We start from the raw sequence: 9855 nt of genomic DNA on the forward strand, positions 1-9855 counted from the left end.
ATGGCCCCTACTTACAGATAACAGATATTCATTCCCGGAGCTGCCGTCGCGCCGCCATTTTCTAATTTTATTGAGATACAGCGCGGAGAAGGCCTTTCTGGCCCTTTGAGCCTTACTGCCCAACAATCCCCCAATTTAATCCATGCCTAATCATGGGACACTTTACAATAATCAGTTAACCTACCAACCAGTACAGCTTTGGACTGTGGGAGGAAACCGGAGCACCCGGAGGAAATTCACGTGGTCACGGAGAGAACGTACAAACTCCTTACAGACAGCGGCGGGAATAGAACTTGGGTCGCTGGTACCGTAAAGCACTGTGCTAACCACTGCACTATCACGCCTAAATTAATCTAAACAACTGCTCCAGTTTTGTTTCTGTGATTTACTGTTTAACCTAAAACTGAAATCAGATTGTATTGTTCATTATTCTAAAGTCTCACTGCTGCCTAGATTATGGCCATTTTGTGCCAGTGTTTATGGTTAACTATGGTTTCCACATCCATCACATGGAAACCAACATACATACTGCAGCAACATGTCAATATATACCCAAGCCTGAGGAGAAATAAACTCTCAGTCATTCTCATTCACAGGACAAATGCAAGACCATGTTTTAACCCATTTGAGTTGAAATATACTCTCCAGATGACAGAAACAACCAATTTGCATGGCAGAGTCATTGTTATTCAAATAAGGGAAAATCAAGAGGCTATAGATGATGGAATCTAGGGCAATTAACAATTTGCCAGAGGAACTCAGTAGGTTGAGCAGCATATGTGGGAGGAAAGGAAATGTTGATGTTTCAGGTTGAAACGCTGCATGTTGCATGACCCACTGACTTCCTCCATCAGATTATTTGTTACTCAAATGGGGCTGGTTCAATTGTTCGTTATTCAAATGACAATGGGGATGCTGTAAATGGAGTCCACAGGGTGGGTAATTGAAGGGAAAGATGCTGAGAAGGAGGGGTGAGTGATGGGGAGAGTGTTGAGGGAGTGAAGGAAATGAAGAAGGCAGTGGAGAGGTGAGTCTGAAGGAAGGAGGGGGTTAAAAGGAAAGCAAGGGGAGGGGTGTCAAGAAGAGGATATGGAAAGAGAATTTGGGATTGTGTGAGAGCGACATATATTCTAGGTTTCTGTATGATCTATGTCTCCAATCATCTCAGAATTTCTTTCCTTTCAACCCAAGACGGCAGTTTGTGGTGACTGGTGTGAAATAGCCATCCCACATCACACAAAAAAATTACGTGCATGCATCTTCCGCTTCACAGAGCTGGAGTAGTCAGAAGGCATCCTCAATTTTGAGGGATTGCCTGTGAAGGAGAGAAGTTCTCCAAGTGGATAGCCTGCACCATAATCATTATAATAAATAATGCATAGATTTGATTAAAATTGGTCGTTTCCAGATTAGTGTTTTCAACATCTTAGCACAGCATTCACTCTGAAAATATGTTTAAGTAACACTGCAATGAGAGGTTTGTGAGGTATTTATAATGAGCACAGGTTAAATGCAATTAGTTTAATTAACACGTGAGCAGGAAAAATCGCTACCTCCCGTTTAAATGTCTGTACGGTGTAAGGAACACGAGAGAAAAATATTTACAGCCACAATATCACGGCAAATGTGAAGCAACTTTGTGTAATCCATGTGTACAGTGTCTGCAGTAATACAAGAATGATGAAGTTAATCTAAAACTCCAAATGAATACCTGTTGTTTTGCACAGAAGAAATAGTGGGGCACAAATACAAAATACAAGCCCTTGACTTTCGATCTGAGAACGTCTTCCGAGGCGATGCTTGGAAATATGCATTAGATGAGAGGAAATTAATCAAACATAAATGGAAAGAAATCCTTATGACTAATCGTAAAATGCATATTCTACACCCACATATTTTTGAGAAATGCATCAAACAATAGAATTTCGTTTCTGGGTGGAATATTTTATTAATTTAATTTTATTAATTTAGTTTTAGATTTACTGGTCGTGGAGTGTGGACACGAGGCAGTGTTCCCATGGAGGTGTGCAGCAGTCAACGCCCCTCAGGTACAGAAAGTACAATCGCTTTGGCTTTCAGTACAATATGTCCTTGTGACACCGCGCAGTGAACGCTATACAAAAGACTGCCGTTATCTGAAATGCAATGCGATCAATTAGCAGACCTTGTAAAGAATTCCTGCGCTCTCTCCCGCACCCGCACCACCTCTGCAGCTTCAATTCCCACATCCTCGCTGCCTGCCACTTGCACTTCCCAGCCCCGCCCACTTGGACCAACCGCAGGCATTGGGAGCTGGCTCGTGAAACTGAATTTCCATTGGCTCATTGTGCTTGGTTGGCTACCATCGCCGAACGCTTATTGGCTGAAAATCTTGCCAATCATCTTTGGTCGGGCCCCTGCTTTTGCTGTTATAAATCGTGGCGATCCGCACAGTTCGGGCTATTTTGCACTTCTAGAGACAAGTGGTGGAATCCTGAAGATATATATTCAAAAAAAAAATAGAGCACAAGGCTTTATATTCCTGACTCTTCGAGGCATTAATCAATTTTAATTATTGCAGCTATAAGCAACATACTTGCAGAATTGTCTGCATTTTTTATTTGCAGTAAAATAGGGAATATCATTTAGAGGTGCAATGAAAGCAGTGAGTGATGTTCCTTCCCTGAAGAAGGCAGGCTGCGGTGAGATGGCATTACATTGCTTGTCAGAGCACAGTCTCAGTATCGCCCGCTGCAAAATGGAAGAGGAATCCCTGGACCTGCAGTACGACATGAAGGATTGCTACTCCAAGCTCAAGCAGTTGGTCCCCACCATCCCTCCAAACAAGAAGGTGAGCAAAGTGGAAATCCTGCAGCATGTAATCGATTACATCCTGGACCTGCAGCTGGCTCTGGAGACGCACCCGGCTCTGGTGAGAACGCAGCCGGCGGCGAGCTGCCCCTCGGCGCCCAGGACTCCTCTGACAGCCCTCAACACCGAGCAGGTAAAATGAAAGGGAAGCCGGCGCTGTCACTAAACTTCGCCCGTGCACTGCATTCCTTCAAAAGAAACCTCTACCCCTATACCTCGCAACATCACCACACTTGCATTTTTAGACAGTTTTAAAGCAGTTTTATTAAGTGCATTAATAAGATTTTTTTCTAATATGTCAAGTACCGTTGGTGTTAATATTTCCCTCCGTATTTTGTTTTATCCTCATTGTATAGGAGAGGAATTTACGCTTATCGTGTCCCATTGTCTATTCTCTACATCACCACTGGCAACTCATGCAGGGTTATAAACATGTGACACATATATATTGATGGCATATTCCTGGTGAAACGGTAATTGCAGTGATTGTTGGATGAATTCTGTACATTCAATATAATTGTCACTCCCGCACAGAACCCTACAGAATATGAAATCGCGATTTAAACAGCGTAGTTTCATTCTGAACATTTGTAGAAGTGAACACTTTGAGCTCATTGTACATTGGAACACATTTCCGTTTATTGTGGGGATGTCACAAGGCAGTTTCCTTTTTCTCCCTGTGCTAAATGTAATTTCGATCAATGCGGTAAGAACGACAACCGATGCGTTTTGTTCTTTGTCAAAAGTATGGCGAGGGAGGATGAAAACATCCCGCTTGCGTGGGGGTGATACCTTTTATTTTCGGGTGATTTTAAATCCCACCTCTGGTTTCATTCCCCCGCACCGTGCAGATAAAGCGGCAGTGATCCCGAGGTGACGGTGCACGGTGGGTGTAAATGTCACAAAATAACATCTGATGAGAACAAAACGGTAAACGTAGCTTTCTTTTAACCAACACCGAAGTGTTGTTCAAACCCCGTCTTCTTGTTAGTGCGAGGTTTACCCAAGTCCTTTCTCCCCCCCCCCCCCCTTTGTGTGTTACAGAGTGGGTCTAAAGTCAGGAGACAAGAGGACAGTATTTTGTGCCGCTGATGGGATGCTGTGTGAGGTGAGTTTTTCTGCAGCTCTTCGTTTAACATTCGCTTTTAGTTTAAACGCGGGGGTGAATGTCCAGTGTTAAAAGTAAACTTTACCGCGGTGTAATTTTTCAACCAGAAACTGAGCGAGTAGTGTGCAGCTGCCCGTGTTTGAAGTTAGTGTTGGTGGAGTTGGAGCTGCTGTTGACCCTGGCTTGTTTTGGGCTACTGATCATGCATTCCGTGTGTTGCGTTGATGGCGCCAGCCAGTCTGAGCTGTGTTTCACACATCCCCCCTAATTCATTTTCTTTTACAGGTGTGCCCGACGAATCACTCACACACATACATACACAACCGGAGAGGAGGAGGAGGAGAGGGAGAGAGAGAGAGAGGGAGAAAAGAAGACAAACTAATCCCAGCGTTCAACGCCAGAAACCTGTCCAACGGATTTCATTCTGAGAAGGGGTTTTTTTGCCAAATCACGTCTCATCTCTATGCTGCTCATAGCGTTTTAACCACTGACTTTAAAAAAATAAACCCAGAACTATGATCTTTGAAAGCCTGTGGGGAGGGCGGGAGGGAGGGGAGAAGTTGAGGGTGGGCTGTAAACGGAGTGACTTCCCAGGCTGGTCGACGCCTCATCGTGAGCATTAAGAGGTCCCTGAAATCCCTTTAGGAGAGTAGAAATTTTCACCGACTAAAAAGAACTGATTCCCGACGCTCTGGCAGACTCTTCCAGATGTTCTGTCATCTGTTTCAAATAGACGACTGGCTCGGGCCAGGGGGAGTGTCGATTCCCTGTTTAAAATAAAACCTAAAAACTATGTATAGAAGTACAAAGTGGGGTTGTGGCAAATCTTACCTGCTGTACATAGACAAGATGTTCTTTATTCAGTGTACGTGGAAATGTATATCCTTTAATAGATAACTGTAATTATAAAATATTTTTTATTAAAAAAAGAATTTTTGTACAGTTTTACAGAGTTTCCTTCGTTCCTCTTCCCCGCCTCCTTCATTACATCTGATGCACGGACGAGAATTTTGTCCAGAATAGAATACAGCCAGCCTGCAAGTTATTTGTTGAAAAAGGACTCAGAAATTTAAAAAGACGAGGAGAAGTAGGCAAAAATTAGGTGTCTGATAATGATTGGTAACCGTTGAAATGCGATTGCTGTTTTTAACTTACAACTAAAACGGTTTTACTTATTTCAACCCTACTTTGTAGGCAAACTTACAGATTACTGAGTCTGGTGGACTGAATAAGGGTATTTAAAAAAATAATTACTATTTTTTGCATTGCCTCCTCAGAAACGGTTCATCTAAGACAAATTTATAATTTAGAATAGTTCAGAAAGTATTACAAGGTGCACCATTACATAGTTTTATTTCGTAATAAAACTAGTCTAGGATAAATCTGTTGAAGAATTAATTAGCAGCCGATTGTGTTCAGAAACGGTCGCCCTTGTTTTCCCATCAAAAAATTACTCCGCACAGCCTGTGAACAATATCAGAACACTGACATTTTGGACTTTTTCAGTTATACTGCCCATGTTAATTCATGGACTAATAAGTTGCCATTTGAGTTAAAAGAATCACTTAACTAAATAATGCTGACCAATCTCTGAAATTGATCTGTCATTTGCAATCCTCAATTTATGGATACGATAGGCTGGACCCGGAGATCATTTCAAACGCTGCTTCAGCGGCGTTCAGTTAATAATATAAGTCTGTCTCTGCAAGTTACTGTATTTCACCTTCAAGTTAATTCCGATACTTAACATGCTTTCAATCTCTCACAAAAAAAAGACTGAATTGCATGTTACATGTTAAGAATCTCAGCAAGAATGAAATTCTCATTATTTTATAAAAATATGGGGTTTTTAATGGCCTGGTGATCCCTTAATCCGGAAGCATCGAGAATGGTGTAAAGAGTTACTGATAAATGGTTTTGATACTGAGGAATATTGTATCTGAAGTGTTGCGGTATTTAGAATCATTAACTCCTGATTAGAAGTTGAGGGCTTTGTTCACAGGGCAATAGGAATATATTTTGAATGGTTTTCTTTTAGCTTAATGAAGGATCGGTGGGATTTGAAGCCGGGACTTTTGAATAAACGAAAATGCAGTATTAATTGTATTATGCTTAATATGTTATAAACCAGATGAATTCAGGCAACATTAACGGACAGTAGGAAAGTTATATATGGTGTTTCAGAAGATGTGCAGCAGATTTGTTTAAGATTATTTACAAATTGAAATGTACCATTGAGTTAATTACCTGTGATGGTATTGTAAATTTTGGAGTGGTGGGGGTGAAAGTATCTTCGAATTGCATTGAGGTTACAGGAGAAGAAAGGATGAAAGACTGTACATATATTGTCCTGTGGATTATGTCTTGATGCTGCAGTATTCGGATGCATGCATTGTCTCACTGAATAGCGGACCAGGGGAGAACAGACCCAGCCTATCAGTAACTGCCATGGAGCTTTTATCTCTGTCTTGTGTCTGTGAAGTGCTGCAAAATGGGAGTTAAACAGGATGTTTTCATTAATTCCAAACGATCTGATCTGGTGTGTAGTCTGACTTGGTCTGATGTCTGGGTTCAGCGTGTGAAGCTAGGCACAAAGAAACATTTAGATTTAATGTAATGGTTTGATTAGGTTCTTAAAATCAGTGAGAATATCATTTAGAGACGATTTAAGAGAAAATCAGATCTTGACACACTTCTGCATATGATTAATGTATCTTGTTACGGCTGGATCATGTAGTTGATGATATTTTCACGCAGACTGTGAATAACAGAACAGTTAGTTGCATTAATTTATTGAACACTGTTTTATAATAGCTGATAGATTTCGGTGTTCATGAATGCCAGTGTAACAAAACCACATGCCATTCCAGCTTTCATCCAGATGTTCACAGGTACCAGTCTAACTGATGGACAATTATGTCCTTTATACATTTAATGCACCCAAACAAACTCAGGAAACAAGACTAGAAATTAAAATAAGAACATTTGAAATTAGGGCTCTGCAACAAAATAAGTAATTATATTTAGATTTCAACAAAGCATTGTTATAAAATTTAAACCTTTAAGCAGTCTTATGTGCATTTTCTCCCGTGTTTTTTTTCCGAAAGATTGGCTTTTTGACTAATGTATGAAGCTGCTTTGTTTTCTGTGTACAGACATCTGGATGGATTTGACAGTCAATGTTTTCACACGCCCACAGAGAAACAATTATAGATTGGCTGGTAATTTATGAATTTTAAATACACCACTGGGAGCCTCCAAATGGGTAATATCCCAAACCCAACACTACCGGAAGGCTGCGATAGTAATACACCAGAAGTTAAACTGAGCAGGTGAAGAATTTTACGTCCAATTTTGCCCCCTACAGGCAAGTGACGTCCAGGAAAAAATATGACCGTTAAAAGACCATTTCACCATCTCCTGCTGGTGGCTGAAAACAAAATGGATTGATAACACAGATCCATCAACAATAAATAACCAAAATGCGTTTTTGTTAAAATAATTTGTGTGCAAATCATATTAGATTTGTTTTCCTGTTGTTACATTTGAGATAAATTAATCTAGAAATTATAAGTAGATCCAATTTTTATTTAATAAAATTATTTTTTTTGTTTCAAAGTCAGTATACATTTAAAGTACAGAGTTAATCTCTGTGGAGCTAGGAAACTGTTTGCTCGGTGCAGACAGGGTGTTGCCCTGCTCCAGTGTGTTAGTGTTAACAAAAAATAATTATTTTGAAAAGCAGTTGCAACATTAGGTTTGATGTTTTATACACAATTAGGCAGACAAATTTTCAAGCTGTTTGATTTACAGAAGCAATTTTGTGTATTGGTGAAATTCTAAATAGGGAAACCTAAGGGAAGACATTGAATCCTTTTTTAACTTCAGCATGTATGAGAATCTTAATAAAATTATTTGCCTTTATGTTGTAAATGATTACACATTTATACCATTCTATGGATCACTTTATATTTCTGAGAATTTATTTCACTTAGGATATTCTCCTTTCACTACTAATAATGTCCCATTTTTTTCCTGGTCAAATAGGTCATTTCCTCAATAGACAAAATAACAGAAGGATCCATAATACAATTAAATGGAATATACAATCTTTGGGTTTCAATTGTTAAATTTTGATTCTGTTAAACTTCTCAGGCTGATTTATAAAACATCCTTTGCTACTATATTTGAAAAAAGTAAGAGAGTTTGCAAACCCTAGTAGTGATACTTCAATCAACATACCTAAAAGCTGTACATGTCACTTAAAATTCACCTTTCACTTACACTGTGCTGAAGAAAAAAATTACTGCTCAATTTCTCTGTATCTTTACAGTCACTGCAGTAACTAATTACCACATAATGTGTGAAACATCTTAAGTCACCTTCAGGTTTAGAAGCTCATAAAGAAATGATTTTTAAAATATACAGGTATACAGTGCAAGTACATTATATTTTAAGAATGTTAAAAGATAATATCATTTGTACCATTTGTGTTCTGTGCTATGTTGTACAAAATGTCCTCACAAAAGTTTCAATTATTCAGTTGTTTTCCCTTCAGTTTGGATGCCTTTTAGGTTATTAACATTGTTTGGCAAAGCCAGGAAAGTTATGTTGTTTTGAAAAATAATGTTTTTGGGCTATATACTGTTTCCATAATAATTTGCAATAAAATTGATATTGAAAATGATACTGCTCTTTCAAAGTCATCCAACTGTGTATCCTTTTACTCTTCTGGGATCTGTGTGCCCCTGCTTATCCCAGTCAAATCGCTGACTTGCATGGCTGTGATTTATCCACATACAAATATGATTGATTGGTAGTCTGCAGAGTATCTACTTTTTGAAAGATGTATTCGTAAAGCAGGATGCACAGCTGATACTATAACATATATTGCCAATGTAGAGTTTTATGTGTAAACAAAATCAAAATTTCCGAGTAAACCTACAAAGGTACTTGTCTACTTATTATTTGCTAAAACCCTCAAAATTTCATGTTATAGCTGTGAAAATAGATTGAAATGGAGCATAAGGTTACAAGAAAGAGATTAAGCAAGAAAATATCCAGGGTTTTAAATATACATCAGTTTTAGAAGCATAGAAACATAGAAAACCTACAGCACAATACAGGCCCTTTGGCCCACAATGCTGTGCTAAACATGTACTTACTTCAGAAATTATCTAGGGTTACCCATAACCCTCTATTTTTCTATGCTCCATGTACCTATCCAAGAGTCTCTTAAAAGACCCTATCGTATCCGCTTCTACCACCGTCGCTGGCAGCCCATTCCACGCGCTCACCACTCTTTGCATAAAAACTTACCCCTGACATCTCCTCTGTACCTACTTCCAAGCACCTTAAAACTGTGCCCTCTCATTCTAGCCATTTCAGCCCTGGGATAAAACCTCTTGACTATCCACACGATCAATGCCTCTCAACATCTTATACCCCTCTATCAGGTCACCTCTCATCCTCTGCTGCTCCAAGGAGAAAACACCAAGTTCACTCAACCTGTTCTCATAAGGCATGCTCGCCAATCCAGGCAAGTTTTAAGTAACACTTATGATAAATACAATTGAAGTCTTATGAAGGGTATTGCTTAACAAGGTCCTTAAAATGTTAATAAGCAACAAGATTATTTGCCTATATGTTGTAAATGATCACAAACCCAAATCATAAAAATGATTATTTTTTGATGTTACTATGTAGGAAATTATGCAAGAAGTGAAAAAATAATCAGTTAATCTATTTTTTGGTTTAGGGGTTGGTTGTGAAAGTAATATTCACGAGCATGTCACAAGAATTCTTGGAATGAGACATTTGTGTAAAGTTTAATTTGTAAGATGGCATCAACAAACTACAACATTTCCCTACCACTGTCCTGAGGCATCAAGCCTACC

The 9855-nt window shown here is 39.2% G+C and overlaps 1 protein-coding gene across 1 annotated transcript; it reads left to right on the plus strand.

The window, feature by feature from the left end:
- The first annotated feature begins 2434 nt into the window (after positions 1 to 2434).
- id4 (inhibitor of DNA binding 4) lies at positions 2435 to 8645 on the plus strand. Its single transcript, XM_073024014.1, has 3 exons — positions 2435 to 2983; positions 3895 to 3958; positions 4244 to 8645. Exons 1-2 carry the CDS (start codon positions 2636 to 2638, stop codon positions 3940 to 3942), a joined length of 396 nt encoding a protein of 131 aa, XP_072880115.1. The 5' UTR covers positions 2435 to 2635; the 3' UTR covers positions 3943 to 3958; positions 4244 to 8645.
- Positions 8646 to 9855: the final 1210 nt, after the last annotated feature.

This window comes from Hemitrygon akajei, chromosome 20 (genome assembly GCF_048418815.1).
Source record: "Hemitrygon akajei chromosome 20, sHemAka1.3, whole genome shotgun sequence".
Taxonomy (NCBI): domain Eukaryota; kingdom Metazoa; phylum Chordata; class Chondrichthyes; order Myliobatiformes; family Dasyatidae; genus Hemitrygon; species Hemitrygon akajei.

What these genes read in the sequence shown, in the direction of transcription:
- id4 (XM_073024014.1), top strand. Translation starts at nt 2,636, where the DNA reads ATGAAAGCAGTGAGTGATGTTCCTTCCCTGAAGAAGGCAGGCTGCGGT. An exon ending in CAGCCCTCAACACCGAGCAG is followed by an intron (nt 2,984 to 3,894) that starts GTAAAATGAAAG and finishes TGTGTGTTACAG; the next exon opens with AGTGGGTCTAAAGTCAGGAG.